Here is a 21,566-nt window from a genome sequence, read left to right as displayed (position 1 = left end):
AGGGTTAAACAGACTTGAGAAATAAATGTGTGGTTCAAAGTGTGACTGAGGGAGAAAGGGTTTCATTCATACTGGCGTCAGTACTCAGGAAAGAGTGAGCTAGTCTATTCATCGTCTCCCCCAACTCTCCTGCTCACTGCCCAGCCCTGCTCTCCCACACTTCTGCTGGCCGACTCTCCTGCCCATCACCTCTCTCAACTCTCCCACTGTCTCAACTTTACCCCTCTCTTGACTCTCTCTCTCTCTCAACTATCCCCTCTCTCGTTCCTCCTCTTCTCAATTCTGACCCCCTTTCAACTCTCCTGCTCTCCCTTTTTCTCATATCTATTTATCTCGTCTCTCCCCCTCTCTTGTCTCTCCCACTCTCTCATGTCTCTTGTTCTGTCATGTCTCTCGCTCTCTTGTCTCCCCAGTTGTCCCAGTTCTCTCCCTTTCTGGATTCTCCCCCTCCCTCCACTGACCACGTCACTCTTAACTCTCCCCATCTCTCAACTCTCCCACACTCCAACGCTCTCGGCTCCTCCGCCTCTCAAATCTTCTGTCTCTCAATTCTACCCTTCATTGCCTCTCACACCTCACCCACTTTGCTCTGGATCCTCGCACTCATCATCTTTCCTCCACACCACCTCTCCCAATGTTCCCTCTTGCCGCTCACTGCCCGTCGTGAGCAGGAAATTTTGCGAGATGCAGTGACCAGGACGGTCAAGAGGAGGAGAGCAAGAAAAGCAGCAGGAGGGAAAGGCAGGAGAGGTGAAGAACTGGAGAAATGAAGACCAGGAGAAGAAGTGAGCAAGACAGTCAGTGAGCTGGAGATTCAGCAGGCAGGAAGTAAGTAGAAAGAGTTAATAAGTTACCAAGAGTTACCAAGTTATGAGAGTTAGTAAGTTATTAAGAATAAGTAAGAGGATTTTTGGGTGAGTTAGGTTCAAGGCAACCAGTAGGTTTTTAATGTAAGACATTTACTCAACATTATTCCATGGGAAAGTGATTTTGTTTCGTATGTTTTCATTTAACACGCCATTTTTTAGGAATGCATTAAGGATAGTTGTATTTTAAATTATAAGGTATTCTTTCAAGCACAAGAGCTAAAAATCCGAGCACCATATCGCCACCACTACCTGCATTATGAAAGCCCAAAACTATAAAATTGTCAATCGGGACACTTCTAACATGGCCTCACTGAAGAGATGCCAGTGTGTGTTGTGTGTGTTCCAAAACCATGATGGCAAGCAACCCATACGGCTGATTAGCTGCATGATCTGTCTTTTGGATCATCAAGGTTAGTTCATGCTTTCTCTTAATTACTTCCAACATCAATATGTGTTGAACTGCATGAAGGACCCCTTGTAGTGCTATTTAGAAAGTGTAACCACCCAACTTCAGGGTGAGATGGTTTTGACAGTTACTTAGAGTGATTATGTTCTGTGTATTGAATGCGGTTTAGCAAACTTTTCTGCATTTACAAGAGTGGTGCTGGATCTTGGCAGGAAGCTCAGAGGAGTTTGGAAGCCTGTCAGAAGAAAGCCTGCTTCAGTAACAAGGCTCAAAGAAGCAGAATTCTCAGGATGCACCATTAATTTGACACAAGCAATGAGGAAGGGAAGCTGAATTTAAAAGGAGAAGGAGGAGGAGGGCTCTGAATAGCAGGCTCTACCCACCAAGGATGTTTAGGGTGCTGTTCTCCTCACGCAACCTGAGCCAGGAGCAGTGTCTGAAGTGCCAACATCAGGGAGCTGGTCACTGAACAATTCTTCCCACAATCTAGCCTGCAGCAATTCCAGCAGCACAAGGACGGTGCTACCAGTAGCTATCAAAATCAGCATGGCCCTGCATTTCTGAACCAGTGAATGGAGTTGAATGATGTTATTAGGTGAAAATAGACAGTTTTCATGATGATTTAGGTGTGTGATTGGAACCTCATATTGGGGGGTCAAACTTGAAACCAAGTTTATGAACAGTCTCATTCAACCTCAGACACTTGCCAAGGTGGGGGCTGGAGTTCGTGGCTAGGGAACAGAAGTCGCAGAGACTGAAGCCAATTTGGTGGTAATTTCTGCTCATCCAGTGCTGCATGTCGGATAAGCAATCTAATAATTTAGAAGCAATAAAGGAGTCAAGAGAGGTCGTCAAACTGGATGTCAGCAGCGTACATATGGAATACACCTTAACTTTCTCCAGCTATCTCCCACATTGTACTTCATTAAATGCCCTTCTACAGTGCATATATATTACATCCATTGTAATTCTCATTAATACTATCTGTCACATCCTCAAAGAATTCAAAAAACTTTGTTACATGCAATCATTTGTTTTGGAATCTATGCTGACCACTTCTTTTTTCTCTTTATCTGGATACATAGGCATTTTAGCCTAAATTAAATAGCTTAACATTGTTGTACTGCATATATCAAAATAAAAGAGCCTGGTGAACCTGGTTTTGCTCTGTCTCCCTTTTACTGGCCACTCTCCCGACACACATCCACTATCAATAGACTCCTGAAATATGATCATTTCTAGGCATGAACATTTCCCTCAGGATCCTTCTTTTGGGCACAGGTTTTTGGTTTAGTTTTAGCTGAAGTCGCATGTCTAAAATTTTAATTTTATCCATCATGACAATATTCATTTCAGAATCTACATTCTCTCTGATATCATATTCCTTAGTGAAGATCAATGTAAAGTACTCATGAAACATGCCTGTCATGTTATGCTCATCATTTACAAATCAATGATCCTCTCCTCTGAGGGATCGCAATTCACTTTAACAAATTTCTTTTATTGACATACTTTAAAATACTTTACTCCTATTTGTTTTTTTCTCATACTCCTTTATAGCTTTCATTATTCCATTATTTTCTTATTTTAGCTTGTTCACCTTTAGATTTTTTTCATTATATTGCTATGACCCTTATAGTCTGTCTCCATTTGTTGATTTTTCTGGACTGAATTTTGTGCAGCCTGAGATTTTGAAAGGGCTGTTTTGATGCCGTCAACGAAATTAGAACCACCAGATATTTCTCTAAAAGTAGCTAACAGTGTATCTTGCATGGGTTATACAAAATAGATAATGAAGGATGAATTTCAAACGTCTAAGGATACAATTTCTGTTGGGAACCTCTCAATCACCCACCTCCACTTTGGCAAAAGATCAGAAAAAAAGCAAGCAAATTGCTCTTTGCACCATTTTCCTAGGCACGCTATTGATCTTCTGCCCGAGTTTATGGTGCACATTGGAAGTAACTCTATGGTATTATATTAATACCTCTGTGGTATTATACACTATGTCCTATATTCAGTAAATATGTGTGATAATGTCATTCTGCTGGCAACCAGAACAAATACTGCACAATGTAATATTTCTAATACTGTGCTTTAGGGCAGCACGGTGACACAAAGGTAGCACCAAGAACCCAGGTTCAATTCGGTCTTGGTTACCATCTGTATGGAGTTTGCACGTTCTCTCCATGTTTTTGTAGTTTTCTTCCAGGTGCTCCGGTTTCCTCCCACAGTTTAAAGATGTGTGGGTTAGGATGATTGACCATACTAATTTCCCCCTAGTGTCAGGGGGATTACAAGGGTAAATGTGTTGAGTTAGTGGAATAGGGCCTGGGTGGGATTGTGGTCGATGCAGACTCAATGGGCCAAATGGCCTCCTTCTGTACTGAAGGGATTCGATGATTCGAATACAAAATCAAGATACAATTAGAAAAATCAGCACTTCAGAAACATTGCAGTGTGCCATGTTAGAATTAGTAGGCTATAGATTCACAGTCAGAACGTGATCTGTTTCCAAGTTCAGCTTTATCACTAAGTGCCAGTGTCAAACGAGACCTGGTCCAGACCATCAAGCATTTTTGGGAAGGTTCTCTGCCTTCTCTTTTAGTTGGGTGTGAGACATGACAATTTGAAGGAAAGGGAAAATAGCTTTAAGAAATGTAAGATTCTAAGCAAAACACATTTTCTACATTTGTACTGTTGTGAACATGATATATATGCATTGCAAATCAGTATGCCTTCTTTATTAAACACTGTCTGTAAACTCTAACGAGGCAACACCAATTCAAACATATGTTCCAGTTCAGACTCTTCATTGACAAAGCAACAACGTATAATATTTTAAAGATCTACTGCGGTGAATTTTCAACCCTTATTTTTACTGCAGCAAATTATGATCCTTAATGTAGCTACAACAAAGGTCTTAAATCCTGCTCGGATATATTAACATTCACATCCATAAAATGTAACTGTAATTGTACATCAATCTATGATTCTTCAGACTATATCAAGGACTTTTGATGATTGTTGTCACAGTAACTATAATCACTCAGACATAGCCCAGCCTCTACAGGCACCAACAAAAAGGCAATGATGCTCATTTTCATGGCTTAATGCATTACCGCTCCCTGCTGCTCCTCTTATTTTTGGATGAAATGTTTGGTGAATATGACGCACATTGCTCACATTTACACATGTCTCTTATTATATTGATCTTGGAGAACGTGTCAAAGCCATTTAAAGGCACTAATAGGAACTGTTACATTACTGAACAGATCCTGCTGTTTTCCTATTAAATCACTCGGTGCAGCTTAATAGATTTCTCAGTACAGATTGTGCACTTTGTGTGCAATGTTATGGAATTTTAAACCTTGCCCTGATTTGTCACATAGGAACAATTTAGGAAAGTGGTTGATTGTCTGTTCCCACAAAGGCGAGTGGAAATCTATAACTCTGTTCCCCTAGAGGTGCCTATCAATTGAAAATTTCAAAACTGAAATTGGTAGATTTTAGCCAGCATTAAGGGTGACAGAATCAAGGCAAATGGATGGAGTTAAGATACAGATCAGCCACGATCTAATTAAATGGCAGACCAGGTCGAAGGCATGAATGACCTAATCCTGTTCCTATTTTTTTACTTAGTGTTTCTGAGATTAGTTTGATTCAGGAGGAATAAATTGCATACTCTGGACCTTTGTTATTCTGTCAGTGAATCTTTAAGAGGGATCACGAAAGTCAATAATGCAATCCAAGTTCTGCACTACCGGCACTAGCAGAGTGTCACTCTAAGCAACTGCACTGGCCCGGCCTTGCTATATATTTCATTTTCATTATTAACTGCTGGCCTGGGCACTTCTATCATGACACACTGGGAATACCAGGATCATACTACTGTGTGCTACAAGCGAGGGGCCACTGAGCCCTGGCATGTGGATAAGGAGATCCCTTGCACTTATTGCCCAAATTAGGTTATATTTCCTGCCTTGGGCACAAAGTAACCTTTAGCTCAATTTTATGGGAAATGGGCATGTCATGTTTTTTATTTAAATCGTTCATGGGACATCAGCATTGCTAGCTGGGTCAGCATTTATTGTCCATCCCTAGCTGCCCTTGAACTAAGTGCTTGTTAGACCATTTCAGAGGGCGGTTGTGAGACAAACACATTGCTTTGGCTCTGGAGTCACATGTAGACCAGACAGGGTAAGGACAGCAGATTTCCTTCCCTAGAGGACATTAGTGAAGTAGATGGGTTTTTTCTGACAATCAACAATGGCTTCATTGTCATCAGTAGATTCTTCATTCCAGATATAATTTATTGAGTTCAACTTCCATTATCTGGTGTAGTTGTCCTCAAACCCAGGCTGCTGGAACATGAGCTGGGTTTCTGGATTCATAATCTAGCGATAATATCAGTAGGCCGTCACCAACCACTGGGCAGCACGGTGGCACAATGGTTAGCACTGCTGCCTCACAGCACCAGGGACCTGGGTTCAAATCCCAGCTTGGATCATTGTCTGCATAATGTTTGCACATTCTGCCCGTGTCTGCATGGGTTTCCTCTGCATGCTCTGGTTTCCTCCCACTGTCCAAAAGATGTGCAGGTTAGGTGGGTTGGCCATGTTAAACTGCTCCTTAGTGTCAGGGAGACTAGCTAGGGTAAATGCATGGGATAGGTGGGATCATGATTGGTGCCGACTTGATGAGCTGAATGGCCTACTTCTGCATTGTAGGATTCTATGACTCCTATGACTAATGTTTGGGGAATGCACTTTTCACCCATTTTTGTCAAGACCATCAATGTTGACCAGCTCAAGTGAAGTATGTACTAATAGAATGATAGAATCTTCCAATTAGACATATAATGCATATTAGAAGTAAAGTAGACCTTCCTAAACTCTACGTAGATAAAGTAAATTCATCCCAACTTCTGCAACTGTTTTAAAATCCTCCTTGAGATGCCACGAGATTTTGGGTTGATTCTCTAGCCCTGTTCGCTCATGCTCAGATTATGCTGGGCTAAAGGGGACCAGAGAATCATGGGGGAAGGGGATTAGCACATTCAGTGCCAAAGAGAACCCATCTGGGAGTCTCCTCACCCTCAAGCACCAACATAATTTAGTTCCTGCCCAACAAGGACAGGAACCAGATTAGCATATTTAAATTATTGTTAACGTATACTGGCTGGGATTCTCTGACCTCCCTCACCTCTGGGATTCTCACTGTCACGAATGGAGATTTGGCTGAGTGCCAAATTCTCCATTCTCACTGGCAGTGGTGACCTGGTGCACAATGTCAGAGACTTGCAGCCACTGTGTTGATTTAAATTCAGATTCTCCCTGTTCCTAGGTTTCTCCAACTTTTGGGAGCAGCAAGAACCTGAGCCAATTGCTACTGGTTTCCACAGCAGAAACCGGTCATGATGACCGTGCTGGGATCTCAAGGCCATTGAAGCCCCTTAATGGTTGGGGGAAATGGCTGGTTAGTGCCCTGGTACTGCCCCCTGGTGGCGCAGCAGTGCCGAGTTGGCACTGGTTGGCACTACCAGGTTGGCACTATGAAGTGCCATGTTGGCAGATCCAAAAGGGCGTCTTAAAAGGTGAGGAGGGGACCTGGACCGTGGAAATGGGGAATCATGAAGAGGGGAGTCTGAAGGGGAGGGAGCCTGATGCAGAGGCCTGAAGAAAAGAAGGGTGCCTGAAGGAGGGGTCCATAACAGGATGCTGCTCATTGTGGGGCCGCTATACCAGCAAGCGGGGAGATGCCTGATTCCAGCGACTGAGGGGTTGTGGCCTTGATGACCGAGTATGGAGGGGGGAGTGTGCGGCTGTCTGGAGCTCAGGGCACCCTTTAAAAATGGCACTTCAATCTTCAGTAAGCCAGCCATGCCAACATCTTCAGTTCCTCTCTCCAAAAAAAATTCTTATGTCTGGGGGACCTCAGTGAGAATATCCCCAGGCTTCAAAATAATTTCCTTGTGTAGTTGAATGACAAACTGAATTGCAGCAACCCTCCCAGTGGGAATCTCACTGGTTTTCCCACTGGGGGCAACACTTTGGCAGGAATTCTCTGGCGTCGGACACCCTGCCACCGCTGCCAGCGAGAACGGAGCATTTGACACTCACTGCAGTGGGACCAGGGAATGGAAGCCACTGGTGAGGTCGGAGAATCCCGACCTAAGAAATACCTTGAGAGAATTCTACCCTCTATGCCAGTTTAATACTGGCTGGTATTTTCATCCGTTCACACTCAGGATATTGAATTGCAGGGGAGGTTTACTACAGTGGTGGGGTGTATGGAACTCTGCGATGACTTGAACTTATCATTTGACTGCCTGGGTCCTGCTAATGAGGAGCTTCTGGTTTCCAGCTGAAACTGATAAGAAGGAGTTAGTGTGATATTTTCTGGTAGTACTTTACTATTGCTAAGCATATTCAGCCCAAGCTGGTTCAAATAGATATTGTTAGTCATTGAGAACTCCCTGACTCAGTTCTCCTGACCTGGGAAATTCTGATCAGACTCAAAAGCGCAACTCTAATATATTAAGCTTCCCTTTTTTATATGTTCATTCCTTTCTGGAATGAGATAGAGAATCTAGTGAACTGGTGCAACCACAATAATCTCTCCTTCAATGTCAACAAAATGAAAGAGATAATCATCGAGTTCAGGAAGTACAGTGGAAAATGTGCCCCTGTCTACATCAATGGGGGTGAAGTAGAAATGGTCAAGAACTTCAAATATTCAGTTGTCCAGATCACCAACAATCTGTTCTGGTGCCCCCATGCCGACACTATAGTTAAGAAAGCCTACCAATGCCTCTACTTTCTCAGAAGACTAAGGAAATTTTCTATCTCAGCTATTACTCTCACCAACTTTTACAGATGCACCATAGAAAGCACTCTTTATGGTTGTATCACAGCTTGGAATGGCTCCTGCTCTGCCCAAGACCACAAGAAACTGCAAAGGGTCGTGAATGAAGATCAGTCCATTACGCACACCAGCCTCCCATCCACTGACTCTGTCCACATTTCCTGCTGTCTCGGAAAAGCAGCCAGCATGATCAAGGACCCCCCACACCCTCAACATACTCTCTTTCATCTTCTTCAATCAGGAAAAAGCTACAAAAGTCTGAGGTCATGTACCAAGTGACTCAAGAACAGCTTCTTCCCTGCTGCCTTCAGACTTTTGAATGGACCTACCTCGCACTAAGTTGATCTTTCTCTACACCCCAGCTATGACTGCAACACTGCATTCTGCAAATCTCCTTTCCTTCTCTATGAATACTATGCTTTGTCTGTATAGGACACAAGAAACAATACTTTTCACTGTATACGAATACATGTGACAATAAGGTATCAAATCAAATCAAAATCTGTGTAAATGGGCATGCATTTTCAGGCCATGAAATAATACACATTGTGTAAGATTTTCACAGAAGCAATATTATTCCATAGAAAAATGACCTTGAAAGTTTAAACTAAATAAAAAAACATTTTCACTGGGTTGAAGCATCAAGGGACTGATTTATTGAACGTGCTCTTGTGATTCAGGAACTGGCCCATCGGGCAGTCCTATCCAATAACATTTGTTTGTCATCAGTCATTTCACCTGGTTTTACAAATGCCTGCCTCTTGTTTTCAGATCAAAACCCAACAGAAATTAAATATGATGAATAAATCAGATTATTCTATCTGATATTAATAGATTTGTAGCCCTGATCAATTACTTTTCATAGCTATGGAATTTCTCTACAGCTGCATCTGCGCAGGTATTAATAAAGCATTCTTTTCAGATTTAATCATTCTTACTCAAGTTGACTTTCTTTACCTAAAGCTTGACTGATCTCCTGTTTGACTTACTGAGATTCAAACAAAATTTAATAAAAAACAGAATCTGCTGATAAATCTTGCCAATTTATTTTAAGCTTGAAGGTATTACCCTCCTGCATTCAGAACATAAAAACAGATGACCAGAGGGAGGATATTCACCATTTTGAGCCTGTTCCTTCACTCAATTAAATCATGGATGATCTGTGTCCTGACTCCATCTACCCGTCTTGGTTATATAACCCTATATATCTTTTCCCAATAAAAATCTATTGATCGCACTTCTTAAATCTTCAATGCCCGAGCCTCACCAGCTTTTTAGGGAATATCAAATTTCCACCAGCCTTTTTCTTTTCCAAAAAACAGATTGTGTTCGTAAAATATCTGAAAGGGACATTACAAAACATTTCAATGGGTGCAATCTTCTGGCTCTTCATGCCAGCAGGATTTTCTCCTCCCACTGACTGTGTGCCCTCACTTTATGTTTCCCAGAAGTATGGGGCGCGTTCAGTGGGAAGTCCCATTGACAGCAGTGGGACCAGAAGGGTGGCACGGTGGCACAGTGGTTAGCACTGCTGCCTTACAGCACCAAGGACCTGGGTTCAGTTCTGGCCTCAGATTTGTGTGGAGTTTGCACATTATCCCTGTATCTGCATGGGTTTCCTCCCCTAGTCCAAAGATGTGCAGGTTAGGTTTATTGGCTGTGCTAAATTGCCCCTTAGTGACAGGGTAAATGTGTGAGATTACGGGAATAGGGCCTGGAAGGGGTTGTTGTCAGTGCTGACACGATGGCCTGAATGACTACTTCCTGCGCTGTAGGGATTCTATGATCTAGCAACGCTAGAGTCCCTCCCTATCTGCCTGGATGAAGAGGGGCATCCTCCTCACAGCAGTGGTTTGGCTGCAGAAGTTATATTTTTAATTTAGAATTTCAGAAGTTCGAGAGGGTGGTGCTTCTATCTTGAAGCATCCTCTCTCTGACCTACTTTCCATTGCAGCCTGCTGCTCCTTTAAATTGGAAGGCCTCTGGTTAACTCTCCAGCTTTGTGGGCCCACGTCATCCTTAATCGGATGGCAGGTCTACCTCCAGGCCAGTTAAAGGAGGGGTCTCTGATGAAAATTCCTATGTGTGACTGTTTCCCCAGAGTGGGTTTGGGACCCAGAAACAGTCCCATCCCAGAGAGTAAATCCTGCTTCTTGAGCCATTGGTCTGGATTTTTGCAATCAGTTTTGAAAGAATATTCTCACCATTAATCAAGTTTATTTATTGCTGCCCACAGACCTTTCATAGACTTCTGAGCAGCAACCCATTGTTAAGAGAGATTCTTTTCCTATCCCACAGCAATTATTCCTTTTAGATGAAGTCCTCAGAGAATTTCCAAAACAAATATTGATGGAGTACTAGTGAAGTGTCCCAGAAGCTCTCCTGATATATTTCAAGTATCTTCTTCAACAGAAGAGAACAGCAAATGATAATATATATTCAAATAACAATAAAAATCTTCACCATCAACTTGTTTCCCCTCACGGGGAAGCAATGGCATAATGGCATTGCCATGGATTTGTAATCCAGAGACCCAGGGTAGTGCCCTGGAGACCCAGGTTCAAATCCAACTATGGTAGATGTTGAAATTTGAATTCAATAGAAGTATGGAATTAAACGTCCAATGATGACCATTGTCAATCGTTGTAAGAACTCATTTGGTTCACTAATTTCCTTTAGGGAAGGAAATCCTTACCTGGTCTGCCCTACATGTGACTCTTCAATAATGTGATTGGTGCTTAAATACCCTCTGAAATGGCCTAGCAAGCTACTTGTGATTATTAGCGATAGGGAATAAATGCTGCTCCAGCCAAAGATGCCCATATCCCATGAACAAATAAGTTTTAAAAAAATTAACTCAGTTGTTCACTTTTAGAAGACATTAGGTCAAGCAACACCAAAGTATTATGTGACTTTCATAAAGAGGGATAGCAAGTAATTAGAATGGCTGTCAGCTCCTGAATGTTCCTCAGGGTAGCTGTTCCTCACACAAGCTTCAACACCTTTATCAAGATGGCATCTTGCGCTAAATCGACATTCAAGCTTAAGACCCATACCTTGGCCATCACAGCAATTTTCCATCACCCAATATACCCAGGGAAAATTGTCCTTAGAGTCTAAGCAAGGAAGTAATAAATTCAAACATTTAATGCACTATAACATCATGTATAAAGAGCTAAAAGAAAAGAAATATGCAATTTAAAGATTCCAACGAAAGAGACGGAAGAAAAGATTATAAAACTCCAATAATAATTAATATCTGAAAGAATGAGATATCATACTTGTCAAACTAAATTTTCATTGCTGGGATGGTTTTCAGGAAGTACTTGTTATTTAACACACAATTTTAAAGATTACTTGCATTTAAATGCACCAACCCTTTTTTTTTGTTTAGTGGGTATAAGTACAGCAATCTGTAGATGCCCTTTAGGTACTTTAATACTATACTGAGTCCCTCAGTGAAGAACCAGTATAGCAAAACCGATGGCCAAGAAAGGAAAATTGGGCAGCAACCTGTAGAGTTAATTGCAAATGTCTAGTGACCAAAAGCTGCTGTCTAATTTACTTCTTAACAGCGGTGAGCTGCTCGTAATTATTCGTACCAGAAGTATGTAATGGAATGTCATTCTCTTCTTTCTTACTCCATCCTCATACATCCACTGCCTGTAACTCGTCTGCAAATGTTCGGAGACATCCACCACCCAAAATCGGATCAAATGTTTTCTGAATATTAGTGTATGCATTGTTGGATTCCTGAAGTATACACAACCATTGATTGTCCACCTGATATATAAAAAATTAACCACCAGGATTGGTATTAGAATGAGTTGAACCACTATACATTGAAATGATTTTGGTGAAGGTTGATATTTAGTGTGCAATTGGGTGGCATGGTGACACAGTGGTTAGCACTGCTGCCTCACAGTGCCAGGGATCCGGGTTCAATTCCAGCTTCGGGTCACTGTCTGTGTGAAGTTTACACTTTCTCCCTGTGTCTGCATGGATTTTCTCCGGGTGCCCCGGTTTCCTCACACAGCCCATGTTGTTCGTCCATCGTCGTCGATGGGGACCTCAACACCATTAGTCATTTTGAGGCTGGTTGCAGTGTGTCCAAAGATGACTGATCAGGCCAATTCAGGCACGGAATGTCCTGGCACATATTGGACAGACTTGTATAGACAAGCTGGTGGCTCTGGACTTGCGCAGCTCGTGCTTAAGTTGTGCTTCAGCAATGCACCTTGCTTCATGAGCTTGACAGCCTTTGTGGATGAGGCAGCGCCAGGTAAGGCGGTTTTGTGCAAGCGTTTCCCAGGCAGTTGTGTCAATGTCAAACAACTTCAGGGAGGCCTTCAGTGTGTCATTGAAACGTTTCTGCTGCCCACCATGCACATACCCAAGCAGCTCCTTTCTGGGGAACTGTCAGCTGGAAGACGCTCACATGGAGAGCAGTCCACAAACGTGCTTAGATGGATTGGCCATGCTAAATTGCCCCTTGGTGTTAGGGGTCTAGGTAGAGTAAATGCATGGGGTGATGGGGATAGGGCCTGGGTGGGATTGTTGCCGGTGCAGACTTGATGGGCTGAATGGCCTCCTTCTGCACTGTAGGAGTTCTATGATTCTAACTACACCTCAGTTGACCCCTCTTTCTGCCATCTCCTACTTTATCCTCTGAAAGAGATCTTGATAGCTTTTCAGCTCTGACCAAACGTCTGAAATTCAGACATTTTCTTTTCTGAATGTCACTTTTGAGGATTTTTTGCTCTTGCAATTTCAAGCACCTCTTCATTTATCTTATGGTGTGTACGTAGAATATTACGCATCTTAAATTAAGCCTTGACTTCAGCATTTCAAAGGCTTTTATTTTGCTCCATAGCTCTTGGCTGGAATCCTCCGGTGTCTCATAACTTGCTTTCGCTGTCACCGAGAATGAAGAATTTGGCACTCATTCAAATCTCCATTCACTGCAGCGGGACCGGAGAATCCCAACTGTAGGTGAGGTCGGGGAATTCCGGCCACAGATCTCTACTTATTGTCCCGGTTTCTGAGGCAGAGGGGAAAGTGGATAGAATATGGCATCTTTTGATTTAGAATCAAAGAATCCTCACGGTGCAGAAGGAGGCCATTCAGCCCATCAAGCCTTCTGATAGCCTTACTGTATTCAAATGGCAACAACAGGGCCATAATGATCTGCTGAGTTGCTTAAGTTCAGGTCATCTCTAGAATTGAGGGTATAATGAAATCGACACCATATTGAGGTTGTTTTGCAAAATGTACCAGGTGGAAAATAGGCTAGTCGGAGTGTTGTGAATACGAGACATCATTACAAAAGCCCTCATCTGGTGAACGATCTGTATCGAATGAGTAAGAATGATTTTATAATGCGAAGTGCCCATCTTCAGTATTTGTAAATGTATGAGTTGTGATTTCCTTTCACGGAGAAAACTATAAATGTACTTGAGTTGTCTAAATGATTCACTCTGTCAACATATTTTTGTGTGTCAAGATTCTCATTTGAAACAGTTTCACTGCGTTTGAGACATAAAAATTGAGAACAGTCCTTACCGCAAATTACGTGGTTGAAAATGCATTGCTTTTTCTTGCTTTTTACAAAACCTCATTTTACTTCTTTTCTATTATTTTGAATGGACCTACTTAAATTCAGTTAATCTTTCTCTACACCTAGCTATGACTATAACATTATATTCTGCACCCTTTCCTTCCCTCTTCTCTGGAAGTCATTTGTGTAGTGTGCAAGAAACAATATTTTACATTGTTTACCAATACATGTGACAATAATAAATCAAATTAATTTATCATGGCCACCTAACCTGCACTTCTTTGGACTGTGAGAGGAAACCAGAGCACCTGGAGGAAACTCACACAGGCGTGGGGAGAATGTGGAAACTCCACACAGACAGTTACCGGTGACTGGAATTGAACCTGATACCCTGGCACTGTGCGGCAACAGTGCTAACCATTGTACCACTGTGGATTTCTTGCTAGTTTCTAATATACTTAACTGTGGTACTATCTATCATCAACTTTCATCAGAGCATTGGTTCCTCCAAGAGTCTGTATTTTTGTCTAGGATAAGTAGAAATGACATTTACACATGGACCTGCCAAGATAATGTATTGGCTAAGGAAGTTGCAGTACTGACTGCTAATTAGGTAGTAAACAACAGTTTTAGGGGTGGTAGACAACTACAACTGTAAAGTCAGCCATCAATACAAATTATCTCATTCCATTAAATTTTCATTGGAGTTTGTGCTCAAAATGCATTTTCAACTGATACTTCGTAAAATCAGAATAACGGGATTGAAATTCTATGGAGACAATGCTAAGCACTTTGTGTGTTATGGGTCATCAATGTAATGGCATACTTTATTCTGTTTGACATGATTTCTTCAGAAGTTATTGACTCTCGTTAATTTTGTGCTCTTTAGGGAAAAGCAAAGTATCTTGAAGTTATTAATAAATACATGGAGATCCATGGAACTGTTTACTACCAGACACACTGGCCACCAGAGATGCCTATGTTTGTCAAAAACCATGGCCTGCTACCTCAGCACGAACTGCAGAGACTACTAAGAAAAGCAAAGGTAGTGAACTTTTTACTCGTGACAACCAAGTAGATGGGTGAGATTCTCCGGTCTCCCAGCAACGTGTTTCCCGCCGGCAGAAGGTGGTGCAATGGGAATTCCCACTGACATCACCCCATGCCAGCAGGAAACTCACGGTGGGGGTGGGGGCTGCCGGTGGGACTGGAGAATCCCACCAGCATGAACAGCAGAGAATTTTGGCCAATATGTTGTTTCTTGCATCATACCTCTGTCACAACCACATGATAATCACAATATTTTTAACAACACTTCTTAAAACTTGTGGAGGTTCAAATAGGCAATCATGATTTATTATAAAAAGCAATTAAAATGTTTAATTGGTACAAAGATGCTATTGTATGTCTATTTCTCAGATCACTGGTATCTAACTTTTAATTACTGATATTTAGTTATTGTGAGCTTCAAGTTATTTTATTTCATTGTTTGTGACCTTCTTGGGAAAGCACTTTTAATCAGGAAATCTTAATTGGATTAGTCATTAAAAACAACCATTACTTAGAAATTGTAAGAGTTATCAGCATATTCAAAGATGATGTAAATATCGAAACTTTAGAAATATTTCAATTAATCAGTTGTTTTTGTCCAATGGTAATCTAATTGAATTGGACATTAAGGGGCAAATTTTCCTGATCCTGCCCATTGTAGCAGGCAAGGGGTGGATCATGGAAAGGTCCGTTGACCTCAGGTGGGGTTTTCCGGTTTTGGAGTGAGCGCAGCCCCAAAATCCCACCCTTAATGTTTCTCATGAATTGAGGATTTGATTTCATCTCATATAAAATGGTGTTGATTTGTTTTGCTTTGTTATACTCCCTACACTGCATACTCACTTTTAATTTCCAATGACATTTCTTGGCCAGTCTTTACTCTTACAAGAATTCAGGAGATAGGAGTTTGAATAGACCTTGCAGTCTGTTAGCCCATTCAATACAATCATGGCTGACCTTGGGCTTCTACTCCATTTTACTGTCCACTTATCATTTCCAGTATAATTAGTCAGCATAATGAAGGACCCCATGCACCCCGGGCATTCTCTCTTTCACCTTCTTCTGTTGGGAAAAAGATACAAAAATCTGATGTTACGTACCAAACAACTCAAAGAGCAGTTTCTTTCCTGCTGCAATCAGACTTTTGAATGGACTTACCTTGCATTAAGTTGGTCTTTCTCTAGTTATAACTGTAATACTACATTCTGCACTCTCTCATTTCCCTCTATATGAACAATATGCCCTGTCTGTAATGCGCACAAGAAATAATACTTTTCACTGTATGCTAATACATATGACAATAATAAATCAACTCAATTCAGTATCCCTTCTTTCCCAGACTGAGGTTCCAACACTGATCCTGCGGCACTCAACAAGTCACAGTCCACCAGCTTGAGAATGCCCCATTTATGCTTACTCTTTGTTTTCTGTCCATTAACCGATCTATGCTAATGCATCACCTTGAACTTCATGAACCTATATCTTGCCTATTAACCTTTAGCACCTTATCAAATGCCTTTTGGAAATCCAGGTACACTACATCTGCTGATTCTTCTTTATCTACACTACTACATATATCCTCAAAAAACTCCAACAAACTTGTCCAAAAAGATTCCCCTTTCATTAAAACCATGTTGACTTTGTTTGATCTTACCGTGATCCACTAAGTGCAGATTTTGTTTCTAACGGGATTCCAGTACTTTCCTCAGTGACTGATTTTAGAATGACAAGCCTGTAACTCTCTGTTTCCTCTTTAGTTTCTTTTTTTGAATAGTGGTGTCACGTTTGCTAACTTTCAATCTCCTGGGACAGTTCCAGGATCTAGGGAAATTTGGAAAATCATAGCCAGTGCATCCATTATCTCTGCAACTATTTCTTTTATAATGTTGGGATGTAGGTCAAGAACCGAGGATTTTAGTCCAAGTTTGTCCATCTATTTTTCTCAGCTGATATTAATTTTCACACTCTTTTTAGCACCTAGTTTGCCCTCTATTTCCTGTATTCAATTTGTATCTTCTACTGTGAAGACAGGCAGAAAGAACTTGTTAAATGCCTACACCATTTCTTCATTTCCCCATAATAATTTCTCCTGTCTCTACTTCTGTTTTTAATTTATTGATGCTCAAGCACAAATTCATAGCAAGTGATTCATAAAAGAAAAGAATGCCTGTGTTAGCAAAAATTATTTGGATTAATACAAGCCAATGACGTTTTTGAAATATAGTCACTTGCTTTGTGGGGAAAGGTAGCAGCCAATTTTCACACACCAAGCTCTCACCAGCAATGAGATAATGTCCTTAAAATCTGTCAATTGAGGGATTTGTATTGGCCAAGGCAATTCCAGTGCCCTTTTTGAACAGGACCACGGGATATTTTACAGCCACCTGAAGAAGAAGATCTCTATTTTGGAGTGGCACAGTGGTTAGCACTGCTGCCTCTCAGCACCAGGGACCCGGGTGACTGTCTGTGTGGAGTCTGCACATTCTCCTGTGTCAGTGCGGGTTTCTTCTGGATGCTCCAGTTTCCTCCCGCACTCCAAACATGTGCGGGTTAGGTTGATTGGCTATGCTAAATTGCTCATTTGTATCAGGGAGATTAGCAGGATAAATATGTGGGGTTACAAGGATAGGGTCTGGGTGGGATTGTTGTCAATGCAGACTCGATGGGTCCAATGGCCTCTCTGCACTGTAGGGCTTCTATGATTCTACAATGGGGCTTCAGTTTGACATCTCATCCAAAGGCACCTCTGACATTACAGCACTCCCTCAGTTTCTTAATTTTTATCTCTGGAGTGGAACTTAAAACCTCCTGCCTCAGAAACTAGAAAGTCACCAGAGAATCATTTAAATTAATAGAAGTTCCACCTTTACCTCACTTTGGCCTTCATTTCTGATCGCACTATCACAGCAGCGAGGAATATTCACTTCTTTTCATTGTCTTAAATTATCACCCCATCCATAAACATTTAGACTCTCTCGCCTGTCTATCAAATAAAGATTTGAGTTGCATATATAACTGATCTTTCCACAGCGCAGGAGAAAATATTTTGAAAAGCTGTTGGTTTTGTCAGCTGCATTGACACGAACATACAAAGACGTCAGGCATGAACCAAGTGGTCATCAAGCTTAACACGCCCCACAATAGCTGCAGCATCATGGCTGAGCACTTCTTTCCACCATCTCTCCCTAACAACCACCCCTCTCCCCATCCCATCCCACTGTCCCAAATGGTCCCTGGAGCCATGTAAATCTTCTGGAAAGGGGAAAAAGCATTAAAGAAAAACAAAGGGGGAAATAGGAGCAGGAGGAGGCCATCTAGCCCTCGAAGCCTAGCTGATCTGAAGTGGCTCAGTTCCACTTTCCCGCTTTCTCCCCATAACCCTTAATTCCCTTGCCTACCAAAAATCTATCTACCCGTGTCTTAAATATATTTAGCGAGCTAGCCTCCACCACTTCAACGGGCAGAGAACTCCGCCCCCCCCACCCCCTCCCATACCCCTCACCCCCCACCCCCCCAGCCCCCCAGATGATCAAAGCCAATCAAGAAGCCAAATGTTGCCTGTAAGGATACTTGCCTTTGGCTATCTGTGGTGCAATCTCTGCCCTAGTCAGGAACCAACAAATCCAGCTCTTTCATACTGAAAGTCAGCACCCAACCATCATAGCAATGAACTCCAGAATTCTCCAGAAGGCTACACAAGCACATGAGAAGAAGGGAATAGAGGATTATACTTATAGATTTAGAAGAAGAAAGACAGAAGGAGACCCAAGTAGGTTGCTCCTCTTATGTTTGAGATCCGATATTGAGACTGATAATAAATCACAAAGTCAGTGTTAGTAAACTAACTGGAACTGTTCATTAACACATTTTATTCTAGCGCAGTTAGGACAAGATTGGCAAGGCAAGCTCCACCCAGGATGGACCATGAGTCCCAGGTCACCTGACCTATTCTCTTAAAGGGGCATGCCCCAACATACATTATAGTTCCCATCAGCATAGAATGGTTGAGCCAAATGGCCTGTTATATACCATACACCTTATGTAATCCAATCAGCTCAATTTGAAACCTACGCTGCCCTGAAGTCAACAGATGAGAGCTTCTAAAATTATTAACCAAAATCTATCTTTGTTCATTCTTTGAGGATTCTTACTTATATTTCAGTATATTAAGGTGTCCTTATCTTTTTAATCCCTTGAAGTTGTTCAGAGCCCTTGATTCACTGATTCCTATAAATTTATGTTTTCTTGGATGTGGAAATCGCCTGCAGCCTTCAATTATGAAAATGGATGTGAAAAATCTATTCAACACATCTTCCATTCCTTGATATTGCCTAATATTTCTACCCTAATTATACATTAAAAAACCGATCTGGCCTTTAATATACCATTTAAATCTACTGCCACAGCTAAAATCTTTTTTTGCATATGCTGCTACATATAATCCATCATCCCTTTACCTATTCTAAAATTGGCTTCATTATCTTATTCAGATTACTTTTCCATTAAGAACGCCCTTGATAGTTCTAACAGATTTCTATTTTTCTATCGCTGTTATTTTCCACTTGTGGCTCCTGCGGACGGATACTTGTCAGGCTCTGACAGCCAAACCAGTTTGGCTGCCTTTCCCATGTTTGCTCTCTTCTATTTTGTCAATCCCTCATCTGTATTTTGTTAACTGATCACAACAATGGGAGCAGTGAGAGTGCTACAATTGGACCAGGGAGAGGAAACTTGGCCAGGTTCCTGCCCGTGTTTGCTGTTTAGTAACTTGAGTGCCATCCCAGAGTGTGGCCAAGGAACCGTATCCAAGCAAGATATTCACATGAGAAGGGCAGAAAACTGTTGACAATGGAAATACATTTGTGCCAATAATCATAGAATCCCTATAGTGCAGAAAGAAGCAGTTTCACCCATCGAGCCTGCACCGACAACAATCCCACCCAGGCCCTATCCCATAACCTCACGTATTTACCCTGCTAATTTCCCTGACACTAAAGAGCAATTGAGCATGGTCAATCAACCCACCCCGCACATCTTTGGACTGTGGGAGGAAACAGGAGCACCCGGGGAAAACCCACGCAGAAACCGGGGAGACTGAGCAAACTCCACACAGACAGTGACCCGAGGCCGGAATTGAACCCGGATCCCTCGTGCTGTGAGGCAACAGTGCTAACCACTGTAACAGGGTGCCACCCCATAATGTCATGGGGATAGCTGTAACAGTTATTAGGTTCATTAAATCTTTCGAACCATTTTGTGAAAGTGAAAGAAATACACAAAGGAGGCAGCAATTTTAAGGTTGTGCCTTTTGCCATCTATGGAAATAGAAACATAGAAAAGAAATGGAAAATAGGTGCAGGATTAGGCCATTCGGCCATTTCAAGCCTGCATCACCATTCAATATGATTATGGCTGATCATACACTTTCAGTATCCCATTCCAACTTTCTCTCCATACCCCTTGATTCCTTGAGCTAAAAGGGCCACATTCAGCTTCTTCTTGAACATACCTAATGAATTGACCCCAACAACTTTCTGTGTTGGAAAATTCTACAGGTCACAATTTTCTGAGAGAATCTCAGTAAGCCACCCCTTATTCTTTGACTGTGACCCCTAATTCTGGACTTCCCCAACATCAAGAACATTCTTCCTGCGTCTAGCCTGTCCAGTCCCATCTGGATTTTATACGTTTCTGTGAGATCCCCTCTCATTCATCCAAATTCCAGTAAGTACAAGGCAGTCAGTTGATCCAGTCTCCCTTCATATGTCAGCCCTGCCATTCCGGGAATCAGTCTGGTGAACCTTCGCTGGATTCCCTCAACAGCAAAAATGTCTTTCTATCTTCTTACACCATGCAATATTTTCAGAAATTACACATAACATATTTTCAAAAGCCATCTATAAACTACTAGTTTCTTTTAAACTAATTCATGCACATTTAAAACAGGATGGAAATAACAGCCCATTTGGTATTTGTATAAAAGTCTTTGATTCACTTAGCCAGATGTTTCTGAAGAGGTCAATAAAATATTTTACGATTCCCATTAAAAAATTTATTGCCACTAGCATTAAATGTTATATTCCGAGTCATCATGGTAGGAACAGGAAATTCAGACAAGATTTTCTCATGGCAGGGCAGAGGATTAAACGGGTCAATTTTTACATGGTTAGAAGGAACAAAAACACAAGAACCAAGAGCGGGAAAAGAATGTACTCTGTCTACTCTATGCCTACTCTGTCATTCATTACAATCCTGGCTGATCTTGGGCTTCAGCTGCGCTTTCCTACCCGCTCCACAAATTCCTTGCTTTCCTGAAATAATAATAGCAGTAATGGCCTCCGGGAAATCACAAAGCGGTCTACCAGTTCTGCTTTTGGAGCAGCTTTGGGAAAATCCCTTCAGGACCACTGGTTTGCCTGCTCTACACCGAGTATAATTGTTCAATTGTTCATAATGCATTGGCGTTTGCCAAGTGCCATTCGACCCTCAATGATAATGAAGAACTAGGTTTTTCCTGCACGCTCCAATCAAAATGGTGGTGGCCGTAAGAATGGTGACCACAGGATGGTAAATTCCACACTCTTATTCATAGAAACACAAAATCATGGAATTCCTACACCACAGAAGGAGGCCATTCAGCCTGCACTGACAACAATCCCATCCACACCCTATTCCTGTAACCTCACATATTTACCGTGCTAATCTCCCTGACACTAAGAGGGAATGCCGCATGGCCGATTGACCTAACCCACACATTTTTGGACTATGGGAGGAAACCCGAGCACCCAGAGGAAGCCCACACAAACACATGGAGAAT

At 41.9% G+C, this 21,566-nt stretch overlaps 1 protein-coding gene across 2 annotated transcripts in view; it reads left to right on the top strand.

Moving 5' to 3' along the window:
- Positions 1-21,566, top strand: part of mgat5b (alpha-1,6-mannosylglycoprotein 6-beta-N-acetylglucosaminyltransferase B) — an 834,607-nt gene that overhangs the window by 755,482 nt on the left and 57,559 nt on the right. For both annotated transcript variants that reach the window (XM_080208895.1, XM_080208894.1), the window contains exon 12: positions 14,589-14,744. In XM_080208895.1, the coding sequence (XP_080065021.1) occupies positions 14,589-14,744 (156 nt within the window). The remainder of the gene's footprint in view (positions 1-14,588; positions 14,745-21,566) is intronic.

Source organism: Carcharhinus amblyrhynchos, chromosome 21 (genome assembly GCF_965287045.1).
Source record: "Carcharhinus amblyrhynchos chromosome 21, sCarAmb.v2.hapA, whole genome shotgun sequence".
Taxonomy (NCBI): domain Eukaryota; kingdom Metazoa; phylum Chordata; class Chondrichthyes; order Carcharhiniformes; family Carcharhinidae; genus Carcharhinus; species Carcharhinus amblyrhynchos.
This window is presented reverse-complemented; position numbering and strand designations above follow the sequence as displayed.